This window comes from Eubalaena glacialis, chromosome 2 (genome assembly GCF_028564815.1).
Source record: "Eubalaena glacialis isolate mEubGla1 chromosome 2, mEubGla1.1.hap2.+ XY, whole genome shotgun sequence".
Taxonomy (NCBI): domain Eukaryota; kingdom Metazoa; phylum Chordata; class Mammalia; order Artiodactyla; family Balaenidae; genus Eubalaena; species Eubalaena glacialis.
Genome location: NC_083717.1, coordinates 134029235 through 134048319, shown reverse-complemented (window position 1 = coordinate 134048319; position 19085 = coordinate 134029235). Strand labels below are relative to the sequence as shown.

Genomic DNA, 19085 nt, shown 5'->3' with positions numbered 1-19085 from the left:
TACATCTTCATTCTACCTGGGACAGGTCCTGGCTAGTGGAATGTTCTTGAGATTACATTACAGATGTTCTTTTTTCCTTAAAAAAGCATCAGAACCAATCTGAATTCCTATGTTCCCATCATACTCTAATAATATAGATCTGCAAGTGAATCTCCCTTGGTTATTGAGCTAAATAACACTGTATTTTCAAAGGATGGCTGAATTCCTAAGGAAACAATTTAATTTGGAAGCTAGTCACTGGTGAGAAAAGCTAGGTAAAAAATTGATTAAGGAAAAAGGAGCAGTGAATAAAAGATTTTCCAAAATTCTCTTTCATCATATAAACTTTTTAAATATCAGATTTTTATTCCTCTGCACCTCATTCTTATTTCTTTGTTATGGTGATTTCTGATTTCAGTTTTAATGAATTAACACAGTACTATATATATCAAGAAGATCTACAAATATTTTTGGCATGCTCAAGAAAGGCTGTGTGTTTTTATAGCACACTCTCCTTAAACAGGACTATTTGTCATTCTTTGAAACACTAAGACATAAAAAAGAAAAGACTCTGTCTCTGTGTGTGGCCACACTACTTTGCCTAATGCACTAAATGCAAGGTTTTTTAGAAAAAAAAAATCAAGAAGTTTCTGCTTCATTGATAATCTGACAGTAACTATTTATTGAAGGTAAAATACTTGTTGTCTGCTGTCACTATTTGTTTTAATACATAATCTTGCTAACTAAATGAGCTTAAAGCAATGCAGATAAGCAATGGCATGTACAGGGTCACTTAAATGCCAATTTGACTCTTTCATAAACTTTGGAATTCTTTTCCCATGAGTCTACTCTCAGCTACTAAATTGTGAGTAATATCCATTTACAAAGTTTAGGCTGGCCATAAAAAGGTTGTCTTCCATGTCCTGCACACCTTTCAGTGCCCTAAGCAACAACAAAAGCTAATAATTAAAGCTTCTTTAAGCCCCCATAAAGAGTTAAATGAAGAAGAATCTAGAATAAACCAACCCATAAAAACCTAGTGCAAAAATAAGGAGAAAATAAGTTTCAACAAGATGACTGGCAAAAGATAGACCATAAACCTAAACTGCATTTACACAGTATTATTCAAAATTATGGTTGCACCCCTGTGTAATAAGAAACCCTATTGAAAATATGTGGGGGGATGGGAATGAAACATGAAATGATAGCAGAGAAAAATAAGGCCGTCTAAATTTCCAAATCGACTGGCCTATGGACATTTTGTGCTGGGTTGTCTTTTATTTTATCATAACAAAATTAACCAATATAATGAGCAGTTAATCCAAATCAGGCACTTCAGTGACCAAAAATATCAAATCTAACATGTTAACATTTTTATTCTAGCTATTGCTATGTCATTAAACTAAGTACATTGGTCAAAAAAAAAAAAAAAAAGAGTGGAAAGAAGTGTGGAGGACTTCCCTGGGGGTCCAGTGGTTAAGACTCCACGCTTCCAACGCAGGGGGCACGGGTTCCATCGCCGGTCAGGAAACTAAGATCCCACATGCCACGTGGCATGGCCAGAAAAAATTTTAAAAAGTGTGGAGTACAATATACATATCCTAACTGTACTATCTGCCACCAACTCTTCCTGTGAGAAGGTTTAAGTTGGATCTCAGACACGAATTTCTGAAACATTTAGTTTTCCTTTAAAAACACACTTTCAGGTATCAATGTTACTGAATAACTTCTCTTCAGACACTTAAATTTGTAAAGTTAAGGAAGTTACTTTTTTTTAGGTAGGTTTTGATCACACAGGGGTTTTGAAACCTTTCTTTGTCTCTGTTGTGTAATTCCTAATTTACTTTTCCGCCTTCGCTTAACTTCTTTTCCTTTGATTTGCAACAATTCTGATGATTTCACCTTGGAAAAAACATAAAGTGTGCCGTTAAGGAAAGCTGTAGCCAAGCGTTAGATCCTTCTCTCTATTTAATGGTGCACGGTATTTTTAAACTCCTAATTTCTATGTGTATTTTATAACAGAATATAAATCCTAAAGGTGGAGTTGATATGTTCCTCTAAATTTTTTCCTAAATTCTACCATATACACCTTCATAGCAATAAAAATATTAGTACCATATTTATTTATAATATTCTATTTACTGCCTTAAAACTATTAAAGAAAAATATTAGATTTTTTTTTCCCTCCATAAATCTACTCTTCTTGATTGGTATTTCTAATAGAACTTACCTTTAGCTACTTAAAGTTTGGCATGACTGCTGGTTGCAAGCACAAGCCAAAATGAACTTTAATGCTTTATAGAACTATTTTGAACAATGTTTACCAATTTATGCTTCTTACAGTTATACTGTTTTCTATTTCCACTGCTTGGGAAAAATCAAATGCATTTTTGTCTCTTAAATAATTGCCTTTTAATCATTATAGGTATTAGGAGTATTGTTTTCCTACATTCCTTAGGAAATTTGCAGAATTCATGGCAATAGTTCATCTAAAGATATTTTTCTCTGTGGGTTGCTCTGTCCTTTTTTGAGACTAGATTTAAGGAAGAAAGCAGGGAGGTGTTCCTTGGGGAAAGCAGAGAATGACTGAGTAAATAGAAGGATGCCAGATAAAGGGAGGTTCTTCTAAATTAGGTAGAGGGTTTGGGCTCGATGCAGTTGTAAGCAGAGAGCTATTGCAATGTCTTCAGTAAGGAAGTGATGATGAATAAGGAAAGCTCAGAGTACGGGTATTCCATCTCACCATCCAATTCATGTTTGAATTTCCTCTATATTATCTCCACCAAAGGCCATCCATCCTGACTTGAACATGATCAGAAACAGAGGACCTGGATAAATCCAAAGGTAGCCACTTTCTCTTTGAAATCTTTCCAGTTGTTAGAATTTTTGTTTGTTTATTATTGAGCCTAACAACTTTCATCCACCAGTCTCAATTCAAACATCAGGATCATACAGGAATGATCTGGTTCTCTTCCATGTGACAGACAAATATTCGAATACAGTTGACTCCCCTGGGCGTTCTTTTCCCCCACATAAGCATCCCCAGTCCCTTCAACTCTACCTTACATGACATGGTTTTGAAATACTCTGTCATCCTGAGCGCTCTCTTCCAAACAGTCTCCAATTTGTCAGTGTCCCTCCTGGGGTTGGACACCCAGATCTGAACACAATATTTGAGGTGTGATGTGATCAGATCCACCAGGAGAAAGATGATCCTCTTTTATGGTAATCATCAATCAATGCAAATTATGATTGCACATATCTTCCTATCACAAACCTAAATTATAACTTAAAACCATGAAGTCTTGTCCACATTTGCTCTAAGTCATGCCATCCCATGTCTGTGCACTTAGTTTGTGGAACCAAGGAAAGAACCATACATACATTTATCCCAATTAAATTTCATCTGAGGTCTGACCAAGCAAATCTTACCAGTCACGTTTTGGACATTACCTGCAAATCCAATCAGTAAATCTTCCATATTCTCAACCAAATTATCAGAAAGTAAGCTGAATTGGATACAGCCCTATAACAGTCCACTAGGGACTTTCATGACTAATTGTCCTTTGCATAACTAGTTATAAATCCACCTGGCAGTTCACCCGATTGTAGTCTTGTCTACAAAACTGTCATCAGGAGGCTTTCATAAATGGATTGCTGAAATCCAAAAGATAATAACAATAACTAATATTTATTAAGTTTTCTGGTATGCCAGGCTCTTCCCCATGATACTCGTGTGTTGACCCCCAGGTCTGACACTTTTCTTATGTTCGTTCTAGTAATTCTCAAAAAAGTAAATAAATAATAAGGTTGGTCTTCCACAGCTTGCCCTTAAGGAACCCATGCTGGCTCCAGGTGATTACTCTTTCCTTTTATAAGGGTTCAAACACAATTATTTTAATGATTCATTTAATCATTCCAGAATTTTGTCCAAGATCAGTACACACATTACAGAAACCATAACTCTTACTCTTAAAAGAAAAAATAAAACTCAGATTTGCAGTTGCCGGTCTCCAGGCTCCTAGCACCTCTCCCATGGCAGCAGCACCTCAAAGCCGCTGCTGCCAGGGGCACAGCAGGCTTAAACCTATCTATCTGAGCCAACAGGATCAGATATCTAAGTTAACTCTTAAAATCTTTTACCAATCTCGGGCTTCAAGTTTCTTTTATCAATTCTTTTCTCTTCTTTCTAAACTAAGGATCATCCTCCTTGTCAGATTTAAGAGAAGCAAAGTACCATTTTATCAGCTTCCCTTTCTCTTTGTCATAGTTCTGTTTATTTAAAACCTCAACCTTTCTCCAAAAATAAATTAAGACCACTCTGTCATCCGTTGTCATCACACTATTCATCCATAATGACAGGGTTATCCTTCCTTTTTTCTCTCTTTGCTCCAAAACTAACACCAAAAAATACTTTCTTATTCTTAGCATTATTCACAGGCCTCAACCCATTTTGGATCTTAGCTCTCCTGATATAATTGTTATAGCCACATGCCACTTTTATGTTTATCTATGGATATGTGTTTCTTCTTTCATCTTCTGTATACTTTTAAAACTCTGAATGCAATAGGTCACTCAAAATTGTTTTGTGAAAATTTGCAGGGGGTGGGGGGTTTGGGGTATCCCACATCTCTGAAACTTCCTTCTACTTAGAATCTCAGGACATGTGCTAGCTATATATATTTTTTACAGACTTTTTCCCTCCTAAAATGCTCAACAATCCTCTCATGGGTTCTTCTGTCAGTCATTTCTTCACAGAGTCGCTATTATCTAATTTCCCCTTTTGTTGGTCATGACTTAGACCAGAGACTTAATAACCTTTATCATACTAATGAGCTTCTAAGGATAGAAATGGTCAATAAAGTAACAACTGATTAAATTCTCTACTTTTTTTGCTGAATGAGACTGTCTGGCATGCATCTGAGCAGTGAAAGTCCTGCATTTCTCCTTTATCACACCTCTGTGCCACTTCTCTGAGTGATGTCAGGAGAGGTTTTCTTGCCCCCCCCCCCAGTCCGGCCTGGCTTGCTGGAGTATACTGTTCCTCATTGCTGTGCCAGAGATGCTAGAGACTAACGTTATGGTCTCAAATGTCCAAACAGGGTAAAGCTCACGGTTAAGGACTGATCTTGAGATGTTACCACAAATAAAAGAAATCCAAGGTGAAGATTTGGTGGGATGAGTCAGAAAACTTCCAGCACTATTTCCTCTGGCATTTCTGATGTGTCCCACAACTATAAACCATAAAGTCTTATCAGACATTCTCTTCTCCTCCTTTTGAAACACTTCTGGTTTCAGTTTAGAAATCCTCTTAATCTGTTCTCTAAGTCTGTCTCATCAAACCATTCCCCCTAGTTAAGTGAGGAACACTCCATCCATAGTCATTTTTTGCCACTGTGAGTCTTGTACTTAACCAGATACCTGTTAATTGTTGTTATAAAAGGGCAGTGCTGCCAAGCGGCAAAGAGTGAAGGATCCAGAATTAGACCACCTCAGTTCAAGTCCTGACTCTACAACTTAGCCATATGGTTGTACCTGGGCAAATTATTTATCTTCTTCATGACTCATTTTTTTTAACTATAAAATGAGAGTAATAATAGGGTTGTTATCAGGGGAAAAAAAAAGATAACATATGTAAAATACTTAGCAAAGTGGCTGGAACATGGTAAGCACTCATGGTAATTCTAGTTACCTTAGGAAATGACTGTTTTTATCAAAAATAAATAATTTTGCATATTTCTTAATAATAGTTAATATCAGCCACAGCAAACCAAAAGAATGAACATTATGGGACTTTTTCAATGAGGGATTCAAATTCCTGACAGGCCATTGTGGTTAAATCACTGATCAGAAAATCCATTTCCTTCTTTGACACATTTAGTAGCTAACCATTTGCCCCTCTTTTTATTTCCAAAGTCCCAATGTTCAGGTAGGAGAATACATAAAAACACTACCTGTACCCACAAACCTAACACTCTTTCAAGATGCCATTGTTTTAAAAGATGCCTTCTAAGTTCTCCACACCTAGAAGGTGTCAGCCTAACACACAGGCTGCACCTGCAGTAGTTAGCAATGAGTGGGGTTACTCAGCCTTGGCAGGCTTCACTTCATACCCCAAATGTGAGCTTGAGGAAGACAGCATGACTTCTGATGGAGTCATTCACCAATCACAGCATAAGTCCCTTCCCCCGACAGCAGTGGTGTCACCTGTTACTTGTGGATCTTCCTTATGACCTATTATTGCAGGAAGATCTGTATGCTAGTGTCATGCAGAATGAACCTAAGGAAGTAGGACTTGAGAAATGAATAAAAACCAGGAGGCAACTGTACTAATCCAGACATAAGGTCAACTGTAAAAAGAAGAAAAAAATTATAAGCAATAATATTTAGGAGGAATCTAGGCCTTGGAGGCTGATATTTTGTGAGAGGCAAGAAAACAATAAGGTCATGGATAAATCTAAGGTTTCAGAGTTGGGATTTTGAGGCAAAACTTGAAGAACTGTTAATGGCTAGTTCACTTGGGCGAAGCACAGTAGTAGGATCATGGTCATTGGTGGGGAGAGGGAAACCCAGAAGGAGAGGGACTGACTAGAAAAGTTGTTTACCCAAGAAAGGGTATCCATCTAAATCTGTCAGAATAGACTGCTGGAGATAATACCAAGACAGTAAGCTGTGGTTCAGGAAAAAGTGGCTTTTTTAAAAATCCTAATAATAATATATCTATTTTAAAATAAACTCATTTATTCAAGTCAAAAAGTGACTCAAATTAAAGAAATGTACTAAGTAAGTAATAGTAAGGCAATATACAAATATGGTAAAATTATTAAAATTATGCATAAATAAAGTGGAATAAAATTATAAATAAAATAAAATTCTCACAGTAGGAAAAAATTCAGGGAGTAGGATAAACCTAAATGGGGAAAAGGCTACAAAGTTCAGTCCAGGTCCCTGGGCTACAGTTCCTGACTCTCTCAAGATGGTAACAGGAAGACTCTTGGTCAATTTCTGAAAGCCCTGAGGTTCCCTCACTCCTTAAAAATCTTTATTCTCTCCCCCGAGTTGCAATTAGGTTTGAGACTAAAATCTCTGAAAAAACAGAAGTCCCCTTTTCCCAAATGAGCAGCTTTCACATATAAGGCCCTTTTTTCAGGGTGAACCCTCCCACAGGCCTTGGCCCTTTCTGGGCCATATCTTCACACCTACACATCCTCAACTCTCATAACTCTGTTTCCAACATAAGTAGTGTTTTACCTTTAAAGACAGCTGCTTGGTTGTTTTTGAATCACCAATGGGCTGTTCACCTTCCAAAGGTTTACTTGATTCATCTGCTGACTGAACTTCCAAAGTTTCCTGAGGTTTAAATAATATGCTTTCTGCACCTGAGACTCCCCATTCCAATACGTCCTCTTGTTCATTCTGGAAAATACTTGATACAGCTTCAGGAAGCTTCTCAAGCACATTCTGTTGGGAAACGTAAATGTACAAATATGCTCTTTTTATTGGTCCTTCCAAAGTTTTAAGTTATGCAATGTTTTCTCTCTGACAACAAATGACTATGAAAATGTGTGACTGAAATTAAGCAGAGGTAATAAGTGAAGATTTAGAAAAAGAAACTCAAACTGACTTAAGAAAAACGTGAAGCATGGCAAATTATTTTCGTTGGCCCTTGTCTCAGAAAATACTGCTACCCCCCTGTATTATGCAACAACTCTAAGGAAATAACAAGACTCCAATCTTACCCTGATTCTCACCCACACTCACACAGAATCAAGGCCCACTGAAATATATGACCTCTGCCCAACCTGAGGTTCTTTGGTCCTAAGCAATGAGATGCCTGCTAGCCAAATGCTCTTCCAGAAGCATGACTTCAGTCCCTTAGAGAACAGCTGACACAGAGGCCCCAAGAAGACCACCCAGACATCCCAGCTCCATGCCAAGCCCTAATGAAAAATTCTCACAAAATATCACGCCTACACCTGTTTTGTGTTTCTTAAAAACGTCTCACTGACTTAATGTGCATCTCACCAAGCCTTTAAGAAAGTATCTTTACAGACATATTTGGGGTATTACCCAATTTTAAACCAAGATTATTTGGGATTATGAGCACTGCCTCAAATTAACAGATGAGAAAACCAGTCTGATTTACATAGAATCTGAATTTTATAGAATGACTTGAAAATGCAATTGTATCACTTTGCTCTCTGGCACACTCATTTGCTAATAAGTAAAATAAAGGGTAAAGATGGCATATAGTAGTTCCAAATACTATTTAAGTTTCTTTATTATGTAGGAAAGGATGGCTAAACCAAGAAATATACTTTTGTGAAACATAACTTTAATCTAGAGCTCATGTTTTTATAAAGTTACTCAGTGGTGCTGGGGAAAGAGTAAGAGCTTTGTAAGTAGACAGGACTTAATACAAATCCTGGATGTGTCTATCAATAGCTGTGTAATTTTGGTCAAGTTACTTAACCCTTTTTAGCCTCATTTTCCTCATTGGTAAAAATGGGGTTGGGGCTTCCCTGGTGGCGCAGTGGTTAAGAATCTGCCTGCCAATGCAGGGGACACAGGTTCGAGCCCTGGTCTGGGAAGATCCCACATGCCGCAGAGCAACTGGGCCCGTGAGCCACAACTACTGAGCCTGCGCGTCTGGAGCCTGTGCTCCGCAACAAGAGAGGCCGTGACAGTGAGAGGCCCGCGCACCGCGATGAAGAGTGGCCCCCGCCCGCCATAACTAGAGAAAGCCCTTGCACAGAAAACGAAGACCCAACACAGCCAAAAATAAATAAATTAATTAATTTTTTTAAAAAAAGGGGGGTTAAAAGAAGTCCTTCCATGAAATGGCAGAATAGCTACACAAGGGTAACATGTGTTATGAGCTTATGTTGTCTACCTATGACAAACTCATTCATTTTATGTTCCATAGCTTTTGGAACTGTTCATCACTCCCTTTCTTTTGACCCTGTCTGCTCCTGACTTCCTCAACACACTCTCCCAGGGTCTAGCTGGGGGGACTGAATAGATGAAGGTTCCACCCTTCAAAAGCTTGAGAGGGAAAGGGTAATCCTCCAGCTTCAACTGACCCTCTCAGGACTCTGCCAGCCTCGCCTACCCAGAAAGCCATTAGTGATCTTATCACTACCCTGTGGCCTGCTCTATTTTAGCATATATCACACTATATTACATTTGTCTAAGTAATCATCACTATAATTGTCAACATATATGAGCATTATCTCATTTAATTTTAATCTTCACCACAACTCCATGAAGTAGAGGAACTCTTTGTAATCCCATTTTATGGATGAAGAAACTGAGGCTTAGCGAAGCTAAGTAACATGCCCAAGGTCATACTGAGACTAAGTAGCAGGACAGTGTTTGAACCTAAGCAACCTGAATCCAAATTGTACTCTCTTACCCTTTTTTTAGCCCACACAATAGACTACTGGTTCTCAAAATGTGCTCCACAGACTCCTGACAGTTTAGGCCCTTTCAGGGGATCTACAATGTCAGAACTATTTTCATAATAATATTAAGGCTTATTTTCCTTTTTCACTGTGTTGACATTTACATTGATGATGGAAAAGTACTGGGGAGTAAAACAGTGAGTCAATACTTTTCAAGTAATTAACACATGAGGTACAAAATCATGCAGGGGGTTAAAGGTCTGTTCAAGGAGCAAGGTAGATCAATTAATTTTAAAGTAATGATACACAATAAGTTATTTATCTGGTTTCAGATTCTCCACTGCAACTAATCTTTAAGAAACTATCACTTGTGGAGTTTTGGTGTATTAACAAAGACGACCATCCATAACTATGTTAAAAAAAAGGTTATTAAAATGACTCCCTTCTAATCTGTATCAGACTAGACTTACTTAATATACTTCAACCAAAAGAACACATACAACAGATTGAATGCAAAAGCAGATATGAGAATCTAGCTCTCCATTAAACAGATATTAAAGAGATTTGCAAAAAGTGTGAGACAATCCTACCCTTCTCACTGAATTGTTTTGTTTTGCACATTATTTTTTTCCTAAAAATATGTTTTATGTTAATGCATAACAGGCTGGTTATTATTTTAAATGAATGAATAAATAATTTCTGTTTTTCTCAGTTTCAGTTTCTAGTATGGTAAATATTGATTGATTGAATCCACACAAACAAAAACTCCTTTGGGTCCTTAAAATATTTTTTAAGGGTTTAAAGCCATCCTGAGACCAAAAATTTTGAGTACTTCAAAACCTTCACGTTTGAGAATTCCTTAAAAAAGAAATTGTGTCTCACCCGTCTTTTATACCTCAAGCACTTAGAACATTGTAGAACTTGTGCAATTATTTGTGAATGAATGAAAGGAAATTATATACATTTTTTCTCTACTATGTAATTAGTCTCTATTTAGAATATTTATTAAACAGTATTGTACTTTGTCTCTTTATATACTGGTCTACTCTATACAATGAGTTCCTCAAGCACAAGAGCTGTATTTTCTATCTTTGTATCAACCATGTCTAAAACAATGCTCACCACATCATAGGAAAAGGAATGAATGAATTCCTTGATTTTTTTGATAAGTATGAGAGGAAATCATTCTCCATGATGATTCAAAAACAATTATATTTAAAATGGTGGGTACTTGGAAAGATACTGCATTAAGAATGTTCTTTTTTAAAAGAAAATAAATTACATCAAAGAACTAAGAGCACTCTGGCCTGTGGCACTGAGATGCTCACAACTGAGGCTGCCACGCTCTAACGGTAGGGTGCCTGGTACCACTTAGAAAGAGCAGGCCCTCTCCAGATGGGTGCTTGTTGGCCAGTGTTGCACAGACAAATCTCAGTCCAGGAAGCATCTACAAGTCTAAGGGATAGGTACAATGAATAGATAGAGTTCTGTTCTCTGGCACAGAGCAAGTACCCAAAAAATGTGTTTGGAATTAAAGATACCACAGAGGAGCTTTCTTACCATGGCCAGGTATCAGCTTAAAAGGTATTATCCATCTAAAGAAGTGGGAAGCTTCCTCTTAAAAAGCCAGTGACCAGAATAGGTCCAGTAATTGCTTGCAAATGTCAAAGCTGAGGGTATGGTTCCTACAGAACTACAAAGCAATTAATATTTTTGTTTAAATGTTTATTCTAAATAATCAAGATGATGTATAAGCCAGGTATCTGGTAATTGGCCTTTTTCATAGTTTCCTTCAAAATGGAATAATCTTTTCTTATACTTTATATGAATATTCAATGAATGGTATTAAGTCAAGTTTATCCTACTAATGAAGATTTCTATTTTTCTGAACCTAACTGATCTTGTATTATCAGTTTACTATACCTATTAGAAACTTACGGTTCAGAGGTTTTGATATCTACCTGTAAATGGTGTCACCTAGAGGCAGCTATCCTAGATATCAGTTTTAAGCCCATAGCATATATGATAAGGCTTCAAAATTCATTTATCCACATATTGTGCCATATATCCTGGGTCTTGAGACAGATGATGAGAATACAGAGGAGAAAAATACATGATCTCAACCCAGAAGCATCTCAAACTCTAGTAGTCAACCGTTTGTAGTAACTCTAACATTACAGGATCCATCCATGATTTTTGTAAAAAGAAAAGATTCAATACATTTTCTAAACATGATATATTATCCTAAAACTGAATTGTGATCTGAATTTTTATGTGTGTGGAATCATATTTTCAGGAAATAAAGGAGCTTGTTATTTAATGATATCATTTTACAAATCCTTTGTAAAAGACGGATCATCGTGCCATCATTTGTTTTATGTAAATGTGGATTTCTACACACAGGGAGGCACTTCCCATTCACAAGGAATATGTTCCAGATTGCTTTGAATCCCGTAAGTATTTTGCCAATGATGGATGAAAAGGAAGTTCTATTTCTGAAACAAACTTCTGTCACCAAGTGTCCATATTTCTCTACAAAATACGCCCCTTGTCAATGCTTTTCACAATTCTTCTAGGTAAAGAAAGAATACGGTGATGCTTTCTTAGAAGCTAATAATTTTAATTAATTCTCCAGCTACCTTCTAGGTCTAAATGTCTTTAGACCAGAAGAATTGTTAAAATCTTTTCCTTCTGAAATGAGTTTTGGGCCTTAGCTCTGAAGGTCTATGATAGGCAGCAATGGTGAGCCAAAATAGCCAAGACTCTCAATGTGGTATTAGATTAGATGTGCTTACACTTAAACACGCCTCTAAAATAAGTCGGAGGAGATTTTTTTTAACTCTCTAGATAAACATTCAAGCAACAGAAGCAGACTATTACTTCAATATAGGCAAGGAGGATTTTTATTAAAGACTTTACCATTTGAGGTTCCTTAATACTTATCTGCAGTCCTCGCTCTGCTTGCACTTGTGGTGTTTTTTGCCAGTACACTTTTCCCATTAAAGAAATATCCTTGAAGGAGAAAAAGAAAACAATTAAAATAATGTCAATTTTAAAAATCACTGAGACATATTATTCAATGCAGTAAAATGCTAGTCAATATAATGCAGTAAATGAGAAATATAGAACAAAAGATACAATAAAAATATTTTGCCTATTGTTCCAATTTTAAGGCTTTTTAAATTACTGGGCTCTATAGATATATCATCAGATTTAATAAGACAATTAGGTAATATTAAATCAGATACTATAAAACACTGCTTTTAAATGGCTGTGCAAGAAAGATAAAATCAAAAGTAAAATTTAATCTAACCAAGAGCAAGAAGGAATATAAATATACTTTAAATGTTAATGGGGGGACTTCCCTGGTGGTCCAGTGGTTAAGACTCCGTGCTCCCAATGCAGGGGGCCCGGGTTCGATCCCTGGTCAGGAAACTAGATCCCACATGCAACAACTAAGAGCCTGCATGCCACAACTAAAGATCCCACACGCCAAAACGAAGATCCCGCACGCGGCAAGAAACTGCATGCCGCAACTAGACCCAGCGCACCCAAATAAATAAATATTTTTTAAAAACGTTAATGGGTGGAACTGTTAGTGTCATTTTTATCATTACTAATGCTAATTGCTATGATATATTCTCAAATCAGTTGAAGTGGTAAGAAGATAGTGCACTACAGTGTCTAACAATGAATAGGAATAAAGAGACCCAGCTTCTGCCCAAATTGTAAAGTCACAGACCAGACAGCAACAGGCAAGTTATCTTGCTTCCCTTTACCTCAGTTTTATCATCCTTAAAATGGATGCTCATGACTTTTTAAGGTCCCTTTCTCCTCTAGCCTTCTAGTAATGTCAGCAGCAAAATATGAGCATTCCTTGTACTTTAAAATACTGCTTTTCTAATTTTGCTTAATTAAAAAGATTCAACTGAGGTTACTAGCTTCTACTTCTGTTCACTTGTCAAAAATAACTATAAAACTAGACAAAATATAAGGACAACTCTTTTAGGGTTGGACAACAGGCAATGCAAGACTAAATGACTAAGAGAATGGAAACAAACAAGGCTAAGAGCTAAATCACCCCAGATTTCTGCCTTATACAACTTCTAGACCACAACACAAGGAGAGAGAAATCACACAAAGCCCAGGTATCTCACTGAGTTAAAGAGACAGAAATTAGAGTAAGGAAAAGACAAAGAGGGTAGAATTTGTAGGGCACATTATGGGGAGGAGGGAGCTGCATAGAGAAAGAGCTCCAGAAATCTGCATAGAACCCTTGAGTCTTTGGCTGAACACCAATCTGCTTGTACAATGGTGAAACCCATGAGGCCGGACAAAGAAAAACTGCCGGGGGAAAAAAAGCAATTACCAAAGAGCTGAAGCCACAATTCCCAGAGCTCACACAATGCTAGGAATCATTAGATCTCCCACCAGACATTCTTAATACATGGTATTGGGTTGGCCAAAAAGTTTGTTTGGGTTTTTCCGTAAGATCTTATGGAAAGATCTTCATTACAAACCTCAGACGGATCGTACATTAGTCCTAGAGTAATAGTTTCTCTGGACATTGACAACACTTTAAAATAATACTTAAAAAGATCAAGCTGATCTTCAAGTAGCTTAACTGCCTAACAGAACAAACTCTGACCCTTTGTAAAGGAAGACAACAAAATCCAGTACTCTACAATGTAAAATTCACAACGTTCAGCACCTAATCAAAGTTGCTAGTCATGTGAAGAGGCATGAGTATGCAACACATAACCAGAAGAAAAAAACAGAAACAGACCCAGAAATAGCAGAGACATTGGAATTAAGAGATAAGGATCTTGAAACTTCTAACATAAATATTATAAATTTCAAAGATGTAAACATAATGAGGAGCAAATGTAAGATAAAAAACAGAATCAAATGGAATATCCAGATAAAATGTCCACTATCTGAAATAAAAATTCCACTGAGTGGCATAAATATCAGAGAAAATACTGCAGAAGAAAAGATCAGTTAAAGACATAGCAATAGAAACCATACAAAATATATCACCTAGAGAAATAAAAATTGAAACAAAATTAACAAACAGTCAAACTGACATATATTTAATTTGAGTCACAGAAAGGAGGGTGTGACGAGAGCAGAAAATATTTGTACAAAAAATAGCCAACATTTTTCTACATTTGATGACAACTATAAACCCCTGATGCAAAAAGCTCCATGAACCACAAGGAGAAACACACAAAGAACACTGTGCCAAGCACATTATAATCAAAATGAAAAAAAAAAAACACAGTAATACAGGAAAAAATCTTAGAAGCATCCAGAGAAACAATAAGTACAAAGACATAAAGAATTACTGGCAACTAATTACCACAAATTAATACTGCAGGTTTATGTCAGAACAGTGCAAGACAGAAGACAATAAAGCAACATATTTAGAGTACCTGTACTGAAAAAAAACAACTGTCCACATAGAATACCATATCCAGCAAAAATATCTTTTAAAACTGAAGGTGAAATACTTTTGTAGCAAACAAAAGGTGAAAAATTTATTGTCATCAAACTTGCATTACAAAAAATGTTAAAGGAAATTCTTCAAGCAGAAGGAGTAAAACTTGAATGCACACAATGAAAATAAATGATAAAATGATTTAAAAAGTGGGTAAATAAAAAAGACTTTTTCCCTTTTTGAAGTTTTTTTAAATATAACAGACTGTTTAAATTAAAAATGATATATTTTGAGATTTATAACTTATATAGATATGAAATATACACAAATGAGATCACAATAACAGAAGAAGGGAAAAAGAAGTATACTGCTATAAGTTTCTTATACAATATACGATTTACTGGGATAAGTTAAATATGCATATTGTAAACCCCATAGCACTCACTAAAACAATAAAACAAAAAGGTAAATAAGCTAACAGTATGAAATAGCAAGAAATGCTAAAAATTAATCAGAAGAAGGCAGGTAAAGAGGAAAAAGGGGGAAAAGAACAAATGTGACAAATAGAAAGCAAATAGCAAGATATAAATACAAACCCAACCATATCAATACTTGCATGTAAATGGTGCTAACCACTCCAATTAAAAGACAAAGATTGTCGCACTGCAGAAAAAACAAGATCCTACTAAATGATTGCTATGGGAAACCTACTTTAATTATAAAGACACAAATAGGTTAAAAGTAAAAGGATGAAGGAAAATATAACATGCAAACACTAGCATAAGAAAACTGGCATGGATATATTACCATCAGACAAGGCAGACTTCAAAACGTGAAGTATTAGAAGGAAAAATCGGATCACTGCATAATAAAAAAAAAGAGTCAAGTCCCTCAGAAGACATATAGTATGCAGTGATGACAAAGCTACAAAGGGCATAAAACAAAAACTAAAAGAACTGAAAACAGAAGCAGAAAAATTTGCTATTATAGTTAGATATTTCAAACAAAGACTATCTGGCTCGAGAGACTACACTTTTTACAAATATAATAACTAAACAGTTAATTTTAAATGTGAAAGCCTACAAAAAATTCTTCACCACCTTTTAGCTTTACAAATACATCATTAAAGTATAAAAACATGACAACAATGAACACCAAATTCAGGATATTGTTCACATCTGAGGTGGAAGAGAATTACTGGAAAGAGATACAAAGGGGTCTCTACTTTACTTGTAATTTTCTATTTATTTAAACAATCTGAAGTGAATGTGGTAAAAAAAATAAATAAATTTTGAAAAATCTGAGTGAAGAGTATGTGTTCTACAATTGAAATATATCATGATTAAAAACAGAAATTTCTCGGGCTTCCCTGGTGGTGCAGTGGTTGAGAATCTGCCTGCCAATGCAGGGGACACGAGTTCGAGCCCTGGTCTGGGAAGATCCCACATGCCGCGGAGCAACTAGGCCCGTGAGCCACAACTACTGAGCCTGCGCGTCTGGAGCCTGTTCTCCGCAACAAGAGAGGCCGCGACAGTGAGAGGCCCGCGCACCGCAATGAAGAGTGGCCCCCGCTTGCCACAACTAGAGAAAGCCCTCACACAGAAACGAAGACCCAACACAGCCATAAATAAATAAATAAATAAATAAATAAATAAATAAAGGAGTTCCTTTAAAAAAAAAAAAGAAATTTCTCCACATATTAATGTAGGTAACATAAAAATGTCAAAAATGGATAAAAACATCTTAATAAAGAAACCTACAGCTTACATCACTTGTAAACATAAATGCAAAAATCCCCAATTAAAATATTTGCAAATCTAACTAATCAGCATATTTAGAAACAATGCATCTTGACAAAGGAACTTTTCCCCCAGACTGGATGGTAATTCATTGCCAGTTTATGAGAGTAACAGATTAACATGGAAATTCATATGATCCTTTTAATAATTGCTGACAAAAATCATCAATAAAATTCAACCTATTTCTGAGTGAAAAGTAACTAGAAATATATTAATTAGACCATATATTTGGTGGAAAAAAGAAAATCAATTGAAAAACTATCACACCAGAGTAGAGGTAAAAGGCATGCCTAACAAATTCAACAAATGAAATTTCATACCAGCAATAACCAGTTAAGATCCCATTCTCAAAATAAAAGTTAGCTATTAATATAAGCAATGAAATGAATGAATCTCAAAACCATTGTGTTGAGCACAAAAGGCCAGGTTTAAAGGGCATCAAAATGGCCAAAAATAGCCTCTCCAAACTACCCAATAAAATAAGTATGAAGACAAAAATATATGAAAATTTAAAGTATTTGTCTAATAAGTCCAATGTCCTTCTTCAACAACAGTTTCTATTAATTTTTTTCTGTGTGTGGGCCATATTTTCTTGTTTATCTCTGTGCCTCATAATTTACTGTTGAAAGACTTATAGTAACCCAAGGAACACTTGTTCATCAAAGACTAATGAATCTCAGTAAGAACAATGAGTTTTTTCTATTCCCATACTCTTCTGTCCAGCTCAGCTGTAGCCTTGAAAAAGAAAGATAACAATAAAATAAATATTTTAGTGACTAGGCCATATAAATGTGTAGTTTCATTGTTCTGAGTCAGTCTCAGCCTATCAGTAGTGATGCTATCACCTAGAAATGCTTGTGAGCACTCAACTGGGCTCATACTATTTGTGGCAAGCCCCCACAGACATTTCTCTGACTGGAGGCATCATTATGATTGCAAGGTATACCTCAGCAAAACCATCTGGGAACTTTGAAAAGACAGGCTTATTATTTATGAGTCCTGAAAGATACACAGCATACCTGGGGCCACACAGTGAGATCACAGGCAGATAGAGAGAGGGGGGTAGGGGAAGAATGGACCTGGGGTTCTGCCTTTATTAGTATAAAGGGTGGGGTGCCCAGGGTTTTACAGGTTCACTCACTATTGATGAATTTAAAACCTAAGGGTGGGAATCAAAGTGTTCAATCAAACAGTCAGTTATCTAGATCAACCAGAGATTTCCAAAAGGGGGAACTTCATGGGTGAGGTGGTCTGGCTCTTAATCTAGTTGTGTAGCTGGCAATGTGTTTAGTCAAGATGGACGTCTTTGAATTGGATGCCTCAGGAATCAAAAGTTTAATGTTAGGCAATTACATTAAAATCAAAAAAGCTAATTGTCAGGTGCTTGCACTACACTGAAGTGCATACCAAGGGCTGTGCACATGCTCAGAAAAGACCTAGAAGCCCTAAGTTTTCACATCTGACTGACTTTGAGGCTCTAGGCAAGCTGGAAGTGAGGGCTAGTGCAGAGTTCTAAACTGCCTACCTGGGCACTGAAAGTGTGTCCCAACACACAAAAGAACCCCTTAGCAAAAACTAAAAGACATTGATTGGTTCCAGGCATTCAAGGAAATCTATATTCAGTCATCACCTGATCACTAAGCTTAGCAAGCAGAGACTTCAGTGGCCATACATGACTACAAATAAAGACTTTACAAAATTAGTTCAAGAAAGCCACTAAAATTTTTAAAATAACAATAAAAATAAGAACTACAACAGCAAAACAGCAACAACAACAAACCCTGGGGGGGGGGGAAGGAGGATCTTATTTACACAACTATCACATATTATTTTAAATGGTCAGTTTATAACAAAAAGTATGAGATATGCAAAGAACAAAGAAAGTATGGCTCAACACAGGAAACAAGACAATCAAAAGAACCATCCTTGGGGAAGCGCAGACATTGGACAAAGACTTTAAATCACCATGTCTAAACAACTGAAGGAAAGTATGACAATAATGTCTCATCAAACAGACAATATCAATAAAGAGATAGAAGTTATAAAAATGAACCAAATAGAAATTCTGAAAAGTTCATTAACTGAAATGAAAAATTCAAAAGAGGTGCTCAGTAGAAATTTGAGCAGACTGAGAAGAAAAATTGGTGAACATGAAAATAGGTCAGTTGAGGTTATTCAGTCTGAGGAACAAAAAGAAAAAGTAATGAAGAAAACTGAACAGAGCCCTAGAGACCTGTGGGACACCATCAAGCAAAATGGGAGTTCCAAAAGAAGAGGGGAGGGCAGAAAGGATATTGGAAGAAATAATGGCAGAAATTTTCCCTGGTGAAATCATCTACATATCAAAGAAGCTAAACACACCATAACCAAACTGTCAAACTATTCAAAAACAAAGAGAGAATCTTGAAAGCAGCAAGAGAAAAGCAACTCATCACCTATAAGGAATCCTCAGTAAGATTAACA

At 36.3% G+C, this 19085-nt stretch overlaps 1 protein-coding gene across 1 annotated transcript in view; it reads right to left on the bottom strand.

Moving 5' to 3' along the window:
- Positions 1–19085, bottom strand: part of TTC6 (tetratricopeptide repeat domain 6) — a 214670-nt gene that overhangs the window by 139923 nt on the left and 55662 nt on the right. Inside the window, exons 2-4 of the mRNA XM_061182474.1 lie at positions 12303–12395; positions 7231–7440; positions 1748–1881 (exon numbers count right to left, since the gene is read on the bottom strand). Of these exons, the coding sequence (XP_061038457.1) occupies positions 1748–1881; positions 7231–7440; positions 12303–12395 (437 nt within the window). The remainder of the gene's footprint in view (positions 1–1747; positions 1882–7230; positions 7441–12302; positions 12396–19085) is intronic.